This window comes from Salvelinus alpinus, chromosome 14 (genome assembly GCF_045679555.1).
Source record: "Salvelinus alpinus chromosome 14, SLU_Salpinus.1, whole genome shotgun sequence".
NCBI lineage: Eukaryota > Metazoa > Chordata > Actinopteri > Salmoniformes > Salmonidae > Salvelinus > Salvelinus alpinus.
Window position 1 is genome coordinate 46,500,279 of NC_092099.1, and position 17,422 is coordinate 46,517,700.

General features: G+C 45.8%; 1 protein-coding gene across 6 annotated transcripts in view; it reads right to left on the minus strand.

The window, feature by feature from the left end:
* LOC139538975 (dedicator of cytokinesis protein 9-like) overlaps positions 1-17,422 on the minus strand; it is a 198,091-nt gene that overhangs the window by 136,199 nt on the left and 44,470 nt on the right. For 2 of the 6 annotated variants that reach the window (XM_071341592.1, XM_071341590.1), the window contains exon 1: positions 8,007-8,456. The exons of 2 other annotated variants lie outside the window; for them this stretch is intronic. In XM_071341592.1, coding sequence (XP_071197693.1) covers positions 8,007-8,183 — 177 coding nt within the window. In that variant the 5' untranslated portion in view covers positions 8,184-8,456. Of the gene's footprint in view, positions 1-8,006; positions 8,482-17,422 lie in introns of those variants that run through there. 2 more of the 6 variants (XM_071341594.1, XM_071341593.1) reach the window with 2 other exon arrangements.

Below are 17,422 nucleotides of genomic sequence, written 5' to 3' on the forward strand. Positions count from 1 at the left end.
ATAGAATGCCCACCCCAACTCACGCCCTGACCAAACTAAAATAAAGACATAAAAAAGGTCATAACGTGACAGGTTAACTGTTTTGTTCAGGGGCAGAATGACAGATTTTTACCTTGTCAGCTCAGGGATTCGATCTTGCAACCTTTTGGTTGCTAGTCCAACGGGCTAACCACTAGGCTACCTGCCTCCCCATCTCCGTGGGTCTAGTCGTAAAGATTTGTCATTTAACTTGTAAAATGTATGACCTTTTATTGTGTCATGATGTTTTTATCTGATTGTCAAACGATCACTTCACCTCCTTTACTAGGCATCCTGTGTACGCTCACTCTCTCGCAACCTGTTTCCAGCCTCCAAACAGTGGTGAATGGAGAGAGACATCTGTTACACAAAACACCAACAAGTGTACTGACATTTGGCAATTGTCATTACGCCTGAATTTATGCGTCCATTGCCTGTTCTCGTGTGTCTCGGTGTCGGACAGTCATCTCTGCCTTGGCAAAATGTCTGTGTTTTCGTGGAACCACATCGTATTTCTGAGTGTAGGCTATACCACCCGTTTTCAAGTCCATTTTCACAGTTGTCATGCCTCTGACATGATGTAATGATAAATAGTGGCGTAATAGCCTACAGCCTTCTTGACATTTTATTTTAATCATTGTGATGTTTTACCAGTACGGAGTACACCCACTATTTATTTTGCCGGACCGCCGTACCGGACTGCCTTAGTAGTCTTAAACAGAGGGGACATGGGAAATAAACAGGTCCTACATCTGGTCCTAATGATATTAAGACTACACTAGATTAAAGTCAACGAGGTCACCATCTAGAGGAGGAGAACAACAGATACATTTGGCTCGGTAATTCAATTCATCCAGAAGTAATTCCCAGTGATGCTGAGCAGAATTTTGGACAAGCAATCGCAGTGCTCCAATGGATAGCAACTGTCGTCCAGTCTGACGCCTCAGACAAGCTCACTTTTAAATCACATTAAAGGGCGATGCCAGTGAGGGCTATGGCAAAAACAGAGACTTTTCTATATGCACAGGAGGTCGGTGGCACCTTAATCGGGGAGGACGGGCTCATGGAAGTGTCTGGAGTGAAATTAATGAATTATGGCATCAAATATATCAAATATGTGGTTTCCATGGTTTCCATGTGTTTGATTCCATTCCATTCTCTCCGTTCCAGCCATTATTATGAGCCGTCCTCCTCTCGGCAGCCTGTGATTCCTGAAATGCAGAGCTTGTTGGAGTATTTTCCGAATCCGAAATGATACTTTTATTACATCGTTTGCTAGCTCAGCTGGTTAGCTAGCGCTCAGTCTCATTGATCAACAAACGTTGTTTACTAAAAAATGTATGTTAGCTAGCTAAGTTAGCAATGTTATGAATACAACTCCCATCTGCAGTCAACATCAAAAGTGGTTAAAACTGACTGCATGCTGACAGTGAATTCAAAGCTATTCAGTGGCTGGCTAGCTAGATATACTACAAACATAATTTGACCAGGTTCCCATGAAGCAATTGTAATGACCGTCCACTACAACATACCCAAAAGTTTCCTGATTAGCAAGGGCCGGGCTGTTTAATTTCATTGTGTATTAGAAACACAGATTGAGATCATTATGAGGGGATTTTGCAAGTGGTTGAAGGGTGAATTCGGCTTCCCAGTAACCAAGAGGGGTGGGGCTTAGCGAAGGTTCAGATGAGTCATTGGGCATGTATTAAAGACAATTTATGGTAATTCCGGAATCTGGATTGGCTGTACAGCCTTTACTGCAGAAGTCAGGGCATTCATTCATCCTTCTTGTTTTTTGTGGAGCGGAGCTATTGTCAAGGAAGTTGTCAAGGAAGTGAGTTTGTGTTTATACAGGACGTATCGCCCCCACTTACCGTTAGCCAATCATGTCAATACAGAGCTACAGGAGCCCTCCTCATTGTTAAAATAATTGTGAGGCACACAGCGATGATTTGGCCTCCGCAAGCCTAAATCGTCTTTCACCAGCAAAACCATTGTTAGCGTTCAAGCTCTGCAACACACTACCTGGACCTAATTGACATCCCTTCTCTCTACCTCTCGGTACCTGAAAAATTGAACTTTGCGCCACCATTCTCTCTCCCTCCCGCTCCCTGAAACATTCAACTTGACATCCCTTCTCTCTCCCTGAAACATTCAACTTGCCATTCCTTCTCTCTCCCGAAAACATTCAACTTGACGTCACTTCTCTCTCTCCCTGAAACATTCAACTTGACATCCCTTTTCTCTCCCTGAAACATTCAACTTAACGCCACTTCTCTCTCCCCCTGAAACATTCAACTTAACGTCACTTCTCTCTCCCCCTGAAACATTCAACTTGACGTCATTTCTCTCTCCCCCTGAAACATTCAACTTAACGTCACTTCTCTCTCCCCCTGAAACATTCAACTTGACGTTACTTCTCTCTCGTTCCCTGAAACATTCAACTTGACATCCCTTCTCTCCCCCTGAAACATTCAACTTGACATCGCTTCTCTCTACCTGAAATATTCAACTTGACATCCCTTCTCTCCACCTGAAAAATTCAACTTGACGTCACTTCTCTCCCTGAAACATTCAATTTGACGTCACCTCTCTCCCTCTAAAACAGTCAACTTGACGTCACTTCTCTCTCCCCCTCGCCCACTGAAACAGCCAACTTGACGTCACCTCTCTCCCTCACCCCCTGAAACAGTCAACTTGACCTCACTTCTCTCTCCCTCTCGCTCCCTGAAACAAACATTCCATTGATAACACCAGCTGGCACATTTGCTTTTGTGTGAAAAACCTCTAGGAGCTTTAGAGGAGGAAGGAAGCTGTGCTCTTGTCAACAGTGTGGTAAGAACATAGTCATGCTGTACAACAGCTTAGCAGGAGTGACATAAAGACACAGGATAAAATACTTAGAGAGCAGAAGCCTAAGGACCTCTTTTCACTGCACTACTTTGACAACACAAACTAGGTCCAGGAGAGATAGTGTAAAGAGACGGACATGAACTCAGCAAAAAAAGAAACGTCCTCTCACGGTCAACTGTGTTTATTTTAAGCAATGTGTAAATATTTGTATGAACATAACAAGAATCAACAACTGAGACATAAACTGAACAAGTTCCACAGACATGTGACTAACAGAAATTGAATAATGTGTCCCTGAACAAAGGGGGGGTCAAATTCAAAAGTAACAGTCAGTATCTGGTGTGGCCACCAACAGCATTAAGTACTGCAGTGAATCTCCTCCTCATGAACTGCACCAGATCTGCCAGTTCTTGCTGTGAGATGTTACCCCACTCTTCCACCAAGGCACCTGCAAGTTCCCGGACATTTCTGGGGGGAATGGCCATAGCCCTCACCCTCTGATCCAACAGGTCCCAGACGTGCTCAATGGGATTGAGATCCGGGCTCTTCACTGGACATGGCAGAACACTGACATTCTTGTCTTGCAGGAAATCACGCACAGAACGAGCAGTATGGCTGGTGACATTGTCATGCTGGAGGGTCATGTCAGGATGAGCCTGCAGGAAGTGTACCACATGAGGGAGGAGGATGTCTTCCTTGTAACGCATAGCGTTGAGATTGCCTGCAATGACAACAAGCTCAGTCCGATGATGCTGTGACACACCGCCCCAGACCACGACGGACCCTCCACCTCCAAATCGATCCCACTTCAGAGTACTGAGAGTGATGTATCGATCCTGTGCAGGTGTTGTTACACATGGTCTGCCACTGTGAGGACGATCGGCTGTCCGTCCTGTCTCCCTGTAGCGCTGTCTTAGGCATCTCACAGTACGGCCATTGCAATATATTGCCCTGGCCACATCTGCAGTCCTCATGCCTCCTTGCAGCATGCCTAAGGCATGTTCACGCAGATGAGCAGGGACCCTGGGCATCTATCTTTTGGTGTTTTTCAGAGTCAGTAGAAAGGCCTCTTTAGTGTCCTAAGTTTTCATAACTGTGACCTTAATTGCCTACCATCTGTAAGCTGTTAGTGTCTTAACGACCATTCCACAGGTGCATGTTCATTAATGGTTTATGGTTCATTGAACAAGCACGGGAAACAGTGTTTAAATCCCTTTTACAATGAAGATCTGTGAAGTTGTTTGGATTTTTACGAATTGTCTTTGAAAGACGGGGTCCTAAAAAAGGCCTGTTTCTTTTTCTGCTGAGTTTAGATGAACATTTCTCTTTAAGAGACATCTCCCACATTGCCTCTGATACCACATACCCCCCATTGAGTGGTAACAGTGTAAAGACAAGGATTCAGCCACAATAATTACCATAATACCAGTAGACAGCATTGTTGCTCTGTTAGACAAATTGAAAATCACAGGCTTGTAAAATATCCACACATTTGTGAATCATTGTATGAAGTGTGCAACGCTATGTGCAATATGGTTTAGATGCTCCTGTAAAGTTTGAATTGCTATTCTTATTTAGTTTGTTTATTTACTATGGTATTTACGGTATGACAATAGCTGCATGCTCTGATTTCAGCGGCCATATCACCGTAAATGCTGTATGAACACTGCAGATGTCGGATTGACCATGCAGAGCCCTTTACTGTACGAGCCTGGACCGAATTACTTCCTCCTCCTGCCACCCCTATCTGAGTCTGTGTGTGTGTGTGTGTGTGTGTGTGTGTGTGTGTGTGTGTGTGTGTGTGTGTGTGTGTGTGTGTGTGTGTGTGTGTGTGTGTGTGTGTGTGTGTGTGTGTGTGTGTGTGAGCCTTTCCTTTAAGTTCTCCCACACTGAGAGATTATGACTTTTTATTTTTTAAATTATTTAACCTTTATTTAACTATGCAAGTCAGTTAAGAACAAATTCTTATTTACAATGACGGCCTCCCCCGGCCAAACCCGCGCCGCCCTATGGGAGGAACGTATAGGACAACACTACTGGTTATCGTCTTTGCAGACGGACCAAAGAAACTTCTATAAATGACAAGCATAAAACCAAGGAGAGCAGAACTTCAGTCTTAGACAGTAACATTAGACAGGGGATTCCTGCACTGCTGTCCAATCCGAAACATGGTTTTACAAAGTCTGTAACCAAGGAGATAAACATTCCACCATTTTGTATTTCTTCTGACGTTCTGTCAGTAACAGTAGCACAATGGCATGTCATGCAGCTTCATTCTTTTCACCTAGTGATTTGTGACATGGACAAACGCTTAGAGGGAATTCAATCAGCAGTGATTTATGACCAGAGCATCTCTCTGAGCCATGTAAGGTCATACTGCCCTTGACCCTTGACCTATAAACACCTCTAAACACATCCTCTACCACGGAGCCTTTCCATCTGTTCACATCACAGTTAACCTGACTGTCACATTCAGCAGGAGGAACGGGTCATCAGCATCCATCAGACATAGTTAGGACGCAACCCAAACGGCATACGATTCTCTACATGGACCATAGGGCTCAGTTCAAAAATATATTGAAAAACAATGACTATATAGGGAATAGGGATACATCCTTAGAGAGAAAACAAGACAAAGGTCAGGACAGACAAGCTGGTACCGGGTTGAACAGAAGATGCCCCCGGCTGCAGCCAGCCAGCAGCTCAAAGATGGAAGGGTTGATTGATTTCTAGCAGACACAGAACCCACTGTCTCACTGCACAGGGTTTAACCCATTGAGCGGAGCACAGAGGGGAGATTCACACCGCCTCCACTTATATTACACACACTAGAGCATCAAGTAAAATACAGTCTTCTCGGCTTACTTCTGAAATTCAGTATGTCAGTTAAAGGAGGAAATGGATGCATTTATAAAAAAGAAACGAATATGATGCTCATTTGAAGTACATAAAAGCGATCTTGTGGCTTTGGGCACTTCAAATAAGCTAATATACAGTGCCTTGCAAAAGTATTCATCCCCCTTGGCGTTTTTCCTATTTTGTTGCATTACAACCTGTAATTTAAATGGATTTTTATTTGGATTTCATGTAATGAACATACACAAAATAGTCCAAATTGGTGAAGTGAAATGAAAAAAAAAAACTTGATTAAAGAAATTCTAAAAAATACAAAAACGGAAAAGTGGTGCGCATATGTATTCATCCCCTTTACTATGAATGAAGCTAAATAAGATCTGGTGCAACCAATTACCTTCAGAAGTCACATAATTTGTTAAATAAAGTCCACCTGTGTGCAATCTAAGTGTCGCATAATCTGGCACATGATCTCAGTATATATACACCTGTTCTGAAAGGCCCCAGAGTCTGCAACGCCACTAAGCAAGGGGCACCACCAATCAAGCGGCACCATGAAGACCAAGGAGCTCAGGGACAAAGTTGTCAGGGACAAAGTCAGGGACAAAGTTGAGGAGAAGTACAGATCAGGGTTGGGTTATAAAAAAATATCAGAAATTTTTAACATCCCACGGAGCACCATTTAATCCATTATTAAAAAAAGGCAACAAAGAGACCAAAGATAACCCTGAAGGAGCTGCAAAGCTCCACAGTGGACATTGGAGTATCTGTCCATAGGACCATTTTAAGCCTTACACTCCACAGAGCTGGGCTTTACGGAAGAGTGGCCAGAAAAAAAACATTGCTTAAAGAAAAAAATAAGCAAACACGTTTGGTGTTCGCCAAAAGGCATGTGGGAGACTCCCCAAACATATGGAAGAAGGTACTCTGGTCAGATGAAACTAAAACTGGGCTTTTTGGCCATCAAGGAAAACGCTCTCATCACCCCGAGGACACCATCCCCTCAGTGAAGCATGGTGGTTGCAGTACAATGCTGTGTGGATGTTTTTCATCGGCAGGGACTGGGAAACTGGTCAGAATTGAAGGAATGATGGATGATGCTAAATACAGGGACATTTTTGAGGGAAATCTGTTTCAGTCTTCCAGAGATTTGAGACTGGGATGGAGGTTCACCTTCCAGCAGGAAGATTACCCTAAGCATACTGCTAAAGTACCACTTGAGTGGTTTAAGGGAAAATGTTTAAATGTCTTGGAATGGCCGTGTCAAATCCCGGACCTCAATCCAATTGATAATTTGTGGTATGACTTAAAGATTGCTGTACACCAGCGGAACCCAGTGGAACCCAACTTGAAGGAGCTGGAGCAGCTTTGCCTTGAAGAATGGGCAAAAATCCCAGTGGCTAGATGTGCCAAGCTTATAGAGACATACCCCAAGGGACTTGCAGCTGTAATTGCTGCATAAGGTGGCTCTACAAAGTATTGCCTTGGGGGGTGAATAGTTATGCACGCTCAAGTTTTCAGTTTTTTTTGTCTTATTTCTTGTTTGTTTCACAATAGAAAACATTTAGCATCTTCAAAGTGGTAGACATGTTGTACAACCCCCCCCAAAAAATCTATTTTAATTCCAGGTTGTAAGGCAACAAAGTAGGAAAAATGCCAAGGGGGTGAATACTTTCGCAAGTCACTGTAGCAACACAATGGGATCAGGCCTACTTCCCTACAGATCAGGAAACCTGGTAGATGCTTTGACCTACAGTAAGTAGGCTCTGACCATCATTGATCCATTTGTCATATCACATTTTGCTACCATGGAAGTGTATGCTTGGTGTTAAAGGAAACCTTGAAAAGTTCCCCACATAATGGACAGGGAATACAGTGGATTTAGGAACTGAGATCCTGTCTCCGGACACTGCTTTGATTAAATCTTTAATTTAAAGAAGCACCTGGCAGCTGTTCAATCTAAAAGGAGAGCAGGAGTGGAGGGTTGTGTGTTAAACTGTATAGTACAGGAAGGTACAGAATGATGAAGAGATGTGATTAGATCAATCTGGCAGAAGTATTAACAACACACATGCAAAATATACACACGTTTGGAAACACACACACACACACACACACACACACACACACACACACACACACACACACACACACACACACACACACACACCCACACACCCACACACACACACACACACACACACACACACACACAAACACACAAACACACAAACACACAAACACACAAACACACACTGTACACTAACACACTGCACACACACCTTCAGTACTCTAGGATTTGGCCATGGGACCCAGGACCCCCTCCGGCTGCATGCTCCTTGGTCATCCTCTGTCTGCCAAACAGGCTGCGCTGCACCACTCTGGCAGGTGTACCCACAGTTCCTCTCTAAGACTGTACGTAGTCCGTCAAACACAACCACACTGGTGGTGCACCCCATCACTCCAGGTCCAAACAGGAATCACTCACTAGCCTCCTCAGGAGAGCCAGACGATGACCCAGTTCCCCAGATCCAGCCCTCCTTCAGATTGGTTCATCCTGAAAACCAGCCGCACCCAGATCCACAACTTCCTAGGATGGCATAGCCCGGAAAGCCTGGAGAGAGAGAGTTTATCCAGCAAGGGAAAGAAGTCTCGGTCAGAGCCACAGCAGAGCAGAGCTCTCCCAGCCTGTGTTTGCAGGACGCCTCAGTCAGCAGTCAGAGAGAGAGAGAGAGGGAGGGAGAGAGAGTGAGAGATGGGGGGAGAGAGAGTGAGAGATGGGGGGATGAGGGATGCTGTGAGTGCTGCTGCAGCCAATGCTTAACATTGTTAAAAGGCAGCTTCTATCAGCTGCTTCTGCGGCTGTGGATCTCTCGCTCTGTCCCTCTCTCCCTCTCTCCCCCCCCCCGCCTCTCCCTTCTTTGAAACCTCAATTCTCTTTTTTTCCCCGTGTTCACAGTCAGCCTACACATCTGTGAATGAAAATATTAGCATTCTTTGGGGAATGCATTCAGAAATAAGCAGGCATAACCACACCCTAATCCAGTAGTGAAAGCTCTGCAAGGGGAGGGGATGTGACCACGAAGATCAAGGAGTTGACTAAGGAGTAAATGAAGTGTGCTAACTCCAGGTATGCATCTAGAAGGGAGGCTGTTTCTACAGTCAGGTAAAGTAGCTCTGCATCCAGAAGGGAGGCTGTTTCTACAGTCAGGCAAAGTAGCTCTGCATCTAGAAGGGAGGCTGTTTCTACAGTCAGGCAAAGTAGCTCTGCATCTAGAAGGGAGGCTGTTTCTACAGTCAGGCAAAGTAGCTCTGCATCTAGAAGGGAGGCTGTTTCTACAGTCAGGTAAAGTAGCTCTGCATCCAGAAGGGAGGCTGTTGCTACAGTCAGGCAAAGTAGCTCTGCATCTAGAAGGGAGGCTGTTGCTACAGTCAGGCAAAGTAGCTCTGCATCCAGAAGGGAGGCTGTTTCTACAGTCAGGTAAAGTAGCTCTGCATCCAGAAGGGAGGCTGTTTCTACAGTCAGGCAAAGTAGCTCTGCATCTAGAAGGGAGGCTGTTTCTACAGTCAGGCAAAGTAGCTCTGCATCTAGAAGGGAGGCTGTTTCTACAGTCAGGCAAAGTAGCTCTGCATCTAGAAGGGAGGCTGTTTCTACAGTCAGGTAAAGTAGCTCTGCATCCAGAAGGGAGGCTGTTGCTACAGTCAGGCAAAGTAGCTCTGCATCTAGAAGGGAGGCTGTTGCTACAGTCAGGCAAAGTAGCTCTGCATCTAGAAGGGAGGCTGTTTCTACAGTCAGGCAAAGTAGCTCTGCATCTAGAAGGGAGGCTGTTGCTACAGTCAGGTAAAGTAGCTCTGCATCCAGAAGGGAGGCTGTTGCTACAGTCAGGCAAAGTAGCTCTGCACCCAGAAGGGAGGCTGTTTCTACAGTCAGGCAAAGTAGCTCTGCATCTAGAAGGGAGGCTGTTGCTACAGTCAGGTAAAGTAGCTCTGTATCCAGAAGGGAGGCTGTTGCTACAGTCAGGCAAAGTAGCTCTGCATCCAGAAGGGAGGCTGTTGCTACAGTCAGGTAAAGTAGCTCTGCATCCAGAAGGGAGGCTGTTTCTACAGTCAGGTAAAGTAGCTCTGCATCCAGAAGGGAGGCTGTTTCTACAGTCAGGTAAAGTAGCTCTGCATCCAGAAGGGAGGCTGTTGCTACAGTCAGGCAAAGTAGCTCTGCATCTAGAAGGGAGGCTGTTGCTACAGTCAGGCAAAGTAGCTCTGCATCCAGAAGGGAGGCTGTTTCTACAGTCAGGCAAAGTAGCTCTGTATCCAGAAGGGAGGCTGTTGCTACAGTCAGGCAAAGTAGCTCTGCATCTAGAAGGGAGGCTGTTGCTACAGTCAGGCAAAGTAGCTCTGCATCCAGAAGGGAGGCTGTTTCTACAGTCAGGCAAAGTAGCTCTGCATCCAGAAGGGAGGCTGTTTCTACAGTCAGGCAAAGTAGCTCTGCATCCAGAAGGGAGGCTGTTTCTACAGTCAGGCAAAGTAGCTCTGCATCCAGAAGGGAGGCTGTTGCTACAGTCAGGCAAAGTAGCTCTGCATCCAGAAGGGAGGCTGTTGCTACAGTCAGGTAAAGTAGCTCTGCATCCAGAAGGGAGGCTGTTTCTACAGTCAGGCAAAGTAGCTCTGCATCCAGAAGGGAGGCTGTTTCTACAGTCAGGCAAAGTAGCTCTGCATCCAGAAGTGAGGCTGTTTCTACAGTCAGGCAAAGTAGCTCTGCATCCAGAAGGGAGGCTGTTTCTACAGTCAGGCAAAGTAGCTCTGCATCCAGAAGGGAGGATGTTTCTACAGTCAGGCAAAGTAGCTCTGCATCCAGAAGGGAGGCTGTTTCTACAGTCAGGCAAAGTAGCTCTGTATCCAGAAGGGAGGCTGTTGCTACAGTCAGGTAAAGTAGCTCTGTATCCAGAAGGGAGGCTGTTGCTACAGTCAGGCAAAGTAGCTCTGCATCCAGAAGGGAGGCTGTTGCTACAGTCAGGTAAAGTAGCTCTGCATCCAGAAGGGAGGCTGTTGCTACAGTCAGGCAAAGTAGCTCTGCATCCAGAAGGGAGGCTGTTGCTACAGTCAGGCAAAGTAGCTCTGCATCTAGAAGGGAGGCTGTTGCTACAGTCAGGCAAAGTAGCTCTGCATCTAGAAGGGAGGCTGTTGCTACAGTCAGGTAAAGTAGCTCTGCATCCAGAAGGGAGGCTGTTGCTACAGTCAGGCAAAGTAGCTCTGCACCCAGAAGGGAGGCTGTTTCTACAGTCAGGCAAAGTAGCTCTGCATCTAGAAGGGAGGCTGTTGCTACAGTCAGGTAAAGTAGCTCTGTATCCAGAAGGGAGGCTGTTGCTACAGTCAGGCAAAGTAGCTCTGCATCCAGAAGGGAGGCTGTTGCTACAGTCAGGTAAAGTAGCTCTGCATCCAGAAGGGAGGCTGTTTCTACAGTCAGGTAAAGTAGCTCTGCATCCAGAAGGGAGGCTGTTTCTACAGTCAGGTAAAGTAGCTCTGCATCCAGAAGGGAGGCTGTTGCTACAGTCAGGCAAAGTAGCTCTGCATCTAGAAGGGAGGCTGTTGCTACAGTCAGGCAAAGTAGCTCTGCATCCAGAAGGGAGGCTGTTTCTACAGTCAGGCAAAGTAGCTCTGTATCCAGAAGGGAGGCTGTTGCTACAGTCAGGCAAAGTAGCTCTGCATCTAGAAGGGAGGCTGTTGCTACAGTCAGGCAAAGTAGCTCTGCATCCAGAAGGGAGGCTGTTTCTACAGTCAGGCAAAGTAGCTCTGCATCCAGAAGGGAGGCTGTTTCTACAGTCAGGCAAAGTAGCTCTGCATCCAGAAGGGAGGCTGTTTCTACAGTCAGGCAAAGTAGCTCTGCATCCAGAAGGGAGGCTGTTGCTACAGTCAGGCAAAGTAGCTCTGCATCCAGAAGGGAGGCTGTTGCTACAGTCAGGTAAAGTAGCTCTGCATCCAGAAGGGAGGCTGTTTCTACAGTCAGGTAAAGTAGCTCTGCATCCAGAAGGGAGGCTGTTTCTACAGTCAGGCAAAGTAGCTCTGCATCTAGAAGGGAGGCTGTTTCTACAGTCAGGTAAAGTAGCTCTGCATCCAGAAGGGAGGCTGTTGCTACAGTCAGGCAAAGTAGCTCTGCATCTAGAAGGGAGGCTGTTGCTACAGTCAGGCAAAGTAGCTCTGCATCTAGAAGGGAGGCTGTTTCTACAGTCAGGCAAAGTAGCTCTGCATCTAGAAGGGAGGCTGTTGCTACAGTCAGGTAAAGTAGCTCTGCATCCAGAAGGGAGGCTGTTGCTACAGTCAGGCAAAGTAGCTCTGCACCCAGAAGGGAGGCTGTTTCTACAGTCAGGCAAAGTAGCTCTGCATCTAGAAGGGAGGCTGTTGCTACAGTCAGGTAAAGTAGCTCTGTATCCAGAAGGGAGGCTGTTGCTACAGTCAGGCAAAGTAGCTCTGCATCCAGAAGGGAGGCTGTTGCTACAGTCAGGTAAAGTAGCTCTGCATCCAGAAGGGAGGCTGTTTCTACAGTCAGGTAAAGTAGCTCTGCATCCAGAAGGGAGGCTGTTTCTACAGTCAGGTAAAGTAGCTCTGCATCCAGAAGGGAGGCTGTTGCTACAGTCAGGCAAAGTAGCTCTGCATCTAGAAGGGAGGCTGTTGCTACAGTCAGGCAAAGTAGCTCTGCATCCAGAAGGGAGGCTGTTTCTACAGTCAGGCAAAGTAGCTCTGTATCCAGAAGGGAGGCTGTTGCTACAGTCAGGCAAAGTAGCTCTGCATCTAGAAGGGAGGCTGTTGCTACAGTCAGGCAAAGTAGCTCTGCATCCAGAAGGGAGGCTGTTTCTACAGTCAGGCAAAGTAGCTCTGCATCCAGAAGGGAGGCTGTTTCTACAGTCAGGCAAAGTAGCTCTGCATCCAGAAGGGAGGCTGTTTCTACAGTCAGGCAAAGTAGCTCTGCATCCAGAAGGGAGGCTGTTGCTACAGTCAGGCAAAGTAGCTCTGCATCCAGAAGGGAGGCTGTTGCTACAGTCAGGTAAAGTAGCTCTGCATCCAGAAGGGAGGCTGTTTCTACAGTCAGGCAAAGTAGCTCTGCATCCAGAAGGGAGGCTGTTTCTACAGTCAGGCAAAGTAGCTCTGCATCCAGAAGTGAGGCTGTTTCTACAGTCAGGCAAAGTAGCTCTGCATCCAGAAGGGAGGCTGTTTCTACAGTCAGGCAAAGTAGCTCTGCATCCAGAAGGGAGGATGTTTCTACAGTCAGGCAAAGTAGCTCTGCATCCAGAAGGGAGGCTGTTTCTACAGTCAGGCAAAGTAGCTCTGTATCCAGAAGGGAGGCTGTTGCTACAGTCAGGTAAAGTAGCTCTGTATCCAGAAGGGAGGCTGTTGCTACAGTCAGGCAAAGTAGCTCTGCATCCAGAAGGGAGGCTGTTGCTACAGTCAGGTAAAGTAGCTCTGCATCCAGAAGGGAGGCTGTTGCTACAGTCAGGCAAAGTAGCTCTGCATCCAGAAGGGAGGCTGTTGCTACAGTCAGGCAAAGTAGCTCTGCATCTAGAAGGGAGGCTGTTGCTACAGTCAGGCAAAGTAGCTCTGCATCTAGAAGGGAGGCTGTTGCTACAGTCAGGTAAAGTAGCTCTGCATCCAGAAGGGAGGCTGTTGCTACAGTCAGGCAAAGTAGCTCTGCACCCAGAAGGGAGGCTGTTTCTACAGTCAGGCAAAGTAGCTCTGCATCTAGAAGGGAGGCTGTTGCTACAGTCAGGTAAAGTAGCTCTGTATCCAGAAGGGAGGCTGTTGCTACAGTCAGGCAAAGTAGCTCTGCATCCAGAAGGGAGGCTGTTGCTACAGTCAGGTAAAGTAGCTCTGCATCCAGAAGGGAGGCTGTTTCTACAGTCAGGTAAAGTAGCTCTGCATCCAGAAGGGAGGCTGTTTCTACAGTCAGGTAAAGTAGCTCTGCATCCAGAAGGGAGGCTGTTGCTACAGTCAGGCAAAGTAGCTCTGCATCTAGAAGGGAGGCTGTTGCTACAGTCAGGCAAAGTAGCTCTGCATCCAGAAGGGAGGCTGTTTCTACAGTCAGGCAAAGTAGCTCTGTATCCAGAAGGGAGGCTGTTGCTACAGTCAGGCAAAGTAGCTCTGCATCTAGAAGGGAGGCTGTTGCTACAGTCAGGCAAAGTAGCTCTGCATCCAGAAGGGAGGCTGTTTCTACAGTCAGGCAAAGTAGCTCTGCATCCAGAAGGGAGGCTGTTTCTACAGTCAGGCAAAGTAGCTCTGCATCCAGAAGGGAGGCTGTTTCTACAGTCAGGCAAAGTAGCTCTGCATCCAGAAGGGAGGCTGTTGCTACAGTCAGGCAAAGTAGCTCTGCATCCAGAAGGGAGGCTGTTGCTACAGTCAGGTAAAGTAGCTCTGCATCCAGAAGGGAGGCTGTTTCTACAGTCAGGCAAAGTAGCTCTGCATCCAGAAGGGAGGCTGTTTCTACAGTCAGGCAAAGTAGCTCTGCATCCAGAAGTGAGGCTGTTTCTACAGTCAGGCAAAGTAGCTCTGCATCCAGAAGGGAGGCTGTTTCTACAGTCAGGCAAAGTAGCTCTGCATCCAGAAGGGAGGATGTTTCTACAGTCAGGCAAAGTAGCTCTGCATCCAGAAGGGAGGCTGTTTCTACAGTCAGGCAAAGTAGCTCTGTATCCAGAAGGGAGGCTGTTGCTACAGTCAGGTAAAGTAGCTCTGTATCCAGAAGGGAGGCTGTTGCTACAGTCAGGCAAAGTAGCTCTGCATCCAGAAGGGAGGCTGTTGCTACAGTCAGGTAAAGTAGCTCTGCATCCAGAAGGGAGGCTGTTGCTACAGTCAGGCAAAGTAGCTCTGCATCCAGAAGGGAGGCTGTTGCTACAGTCAGGCAAAGTAGCTCTGCATCTAGAAGGGAGGCTGTTGCTACAGTCAGGCAAAGTAGCTCTGCATCTAGAAGGGAGGCTGTTGCTACAGTCAGGCAAAGAGGAACATGGCTGAGTGCTTATTTAGTTCAAGTGGGAAACAAGGAGCAACAAGGGACAAAATCTCCCCGAATCAAATGAATGAGTTAACCTAATTTACACTTGACTAAATCATTAATAATGACATAGCAGCATACTGATTAAGGAAAGCCTTAATAAAAACATTGATTAGGCCAGGCTGTTTGGAAAGCAGTTTTCTAAACGAACATGATCCTCTGTAATCTTCTCGAGCAAGGAAAAGCTAATAAAATAAAATAACAGGATTTGTGGCAAACCTACTCTGTGACTTGACATACAAACAGCAGCTGAGTCAATCAGACTGTGTTCGAAGACAAATCTACTTTACATTAGAAACCTAGAGAATGTCAGATATGGTTTATAAAAAGACCAAATGTACTGACCAATGCTTTTGCTCAAAGTCATCTCTATTTACAAAACACACCAGAGACGTATAAGGATTTAGGCCTTGTATGCTAAGACAGTTTAAAACAAGTTTTGTCTTATCATCAGGTGAATGATAATGGCAAGTATACGTAATCAATATTTGAAAATTAACAGATTTGGTAGACAGTTTCATTATTTTGACTTCCCCACAATTAATTGGAAGTGTACACTGTAACATAGTCTATTAACTAGTCTGTTGTTGTAAAGCAAATCTACTGCAACTCTACAAATGTTCCCATTGAGCTGAGAGAATTCTGCTGTTTTTAAGCTAATTTTCAGCAATTCTACACTGTTTGGCATGGAGCTGAGAGACAATTTTTCAGTTTTAAAGCTAATTTCCTGAAATTCTATGCATTTTGCATGGCTCAAACATAACAAAATCAACAGCTTTGTCCTCCCTGTTCTGCCAAGTGAATTAAAAAAACATTAGAAGGGCAATTCCATGGTAACACACTTTAAAATGTATGCCAAACAAAAACCATTGATTTCAAGGTTTACCGAACCATACAACTCTATGCACAGGGACTTCTTTTAAAAATGTCCACTGGTAAAATCTCCCTCAGGTTTTCATGCAGCCACATTTTCCAAAAACTCTTAAATATCTGCTCCGAATTAAGATTCAAAGATGTCTACAGAAAGAATGGGGTGTCGGCTATTACATGGCACCTTGACTTTGAAAAAATACCTTTTGGTTATTAAACTACAGTAAGTGAAGTGGATTTACACCCAGTAACAGAAATACGGTAATGGAATTACACAAGTTTTTACATCACAGCGCAGCACAGCAGAATACAGTAGAGTACAGTACAGTAGAGTACAGTAGAGTACAGTGCAGTACAGTACAGTACAGTACAGTACAATAAAGCAGAGTAGAGTAGGGTAAAGTACCATGCAGTAGAGTACAGTAGAGTACAGTACAATAAAGTAGAGTAGAGTAGGGTAAAGTACAGTACAGTAGAGTACAGTACAGCACAATAAAGTAGAGTAGAGTAGGGTAAAGTACAGTGCAGTAGAGTACAGTAGAGTACAGTACAAAGAAGTTGAGTAGAGTAGGGTAAAGTACAGTGCAGTAGAGTACAGTAGAGTAGAGTAAATAAACTCAGTACAGTAGAGTATAATATACAGTACTCTACTTTTCTTTACTGTACTGTACTCTACTGTGCTCTACTCACTGTACTGTACTCTACTGGATTGTACTGTATTGTGCTGTATTGTACTTTATTGCACTGTACTGTACTGTGCTGTGTTAGCCAAACTTATGAAAAATAGTGTATGTCTATGATAGGTTCAGCTTTGGTCCTGTCCGGGCCCTCTGTGGACGTTAACATAAAGGCCAAGTACGTACGGTACAGCATGTCTCCTAGTTACTGAAGTACGTACGGTACAGCATGTCTCCTAGTTACTGAAGTACGTACGGTACAGCATGTCTCCTAGTTACTGAAGTACGTACGGTACAGCATGTCTCCTAGTTACTGAAGTACGTACGGTACAGCATGTCTCCTAGTTACTGAAGTACGTACGGTACAGCATGTCTCCTAGTTACTGAAGTACGTACGGTACAGCATGTCTCCTAGTTACTGAAGTACGTACGGTACGGCATGTCTCCTAGTTACTGAAGTACATACGGTACAGCATGTCTCCTAGTTACTGAAGTACGTACGGTACAGAATGTCTCCTAGTTACTGAAGTACGTACGGTACAGCATGTCTCCTAGTTACTGAAGTACGTACGGTACAGCATGTCTCCTAGTTACTGAAGTACGTACGGTACAGCATGTCTCCTAGTTACTGAAGTACGTACGGTACAGCATGTCTCCTAGTTACTGAAGTACGTACGGTACAGCATGTCTCCTAGTTACTGAAGTACGTACGGTACAGCATGTCTCCTAGTTACTGAAGTACATACGGTACAGCATGTCTCTTAGTTACTGAAGTACGTACGGTACAGCATGTCTCCTAGTTACTGAAGTACGTACGGTACAGCATGTCTCCTAGTTACTGAAGTACATACGGTACAGCATGTCTCCTAGTTACTGAAGTACATACGGTACAGCATGTCTCCTAGTTACTGAAGTACATACGGTACAGCATGTCTCCTAGTTACTGAAGTACGTACGGTACAGCATGTCTCCTAGTTACTGAAGTACAGTGCATCTTCCTATATAATGGAAGGGTTGATCCACCAGAAATAGGATGGATAATACGCACACCATTTAGAATGAGATTCATGAATTTACAAGCTCAAATGTATGCAAACAGTGGCTGCGGTCTGTCTATGGG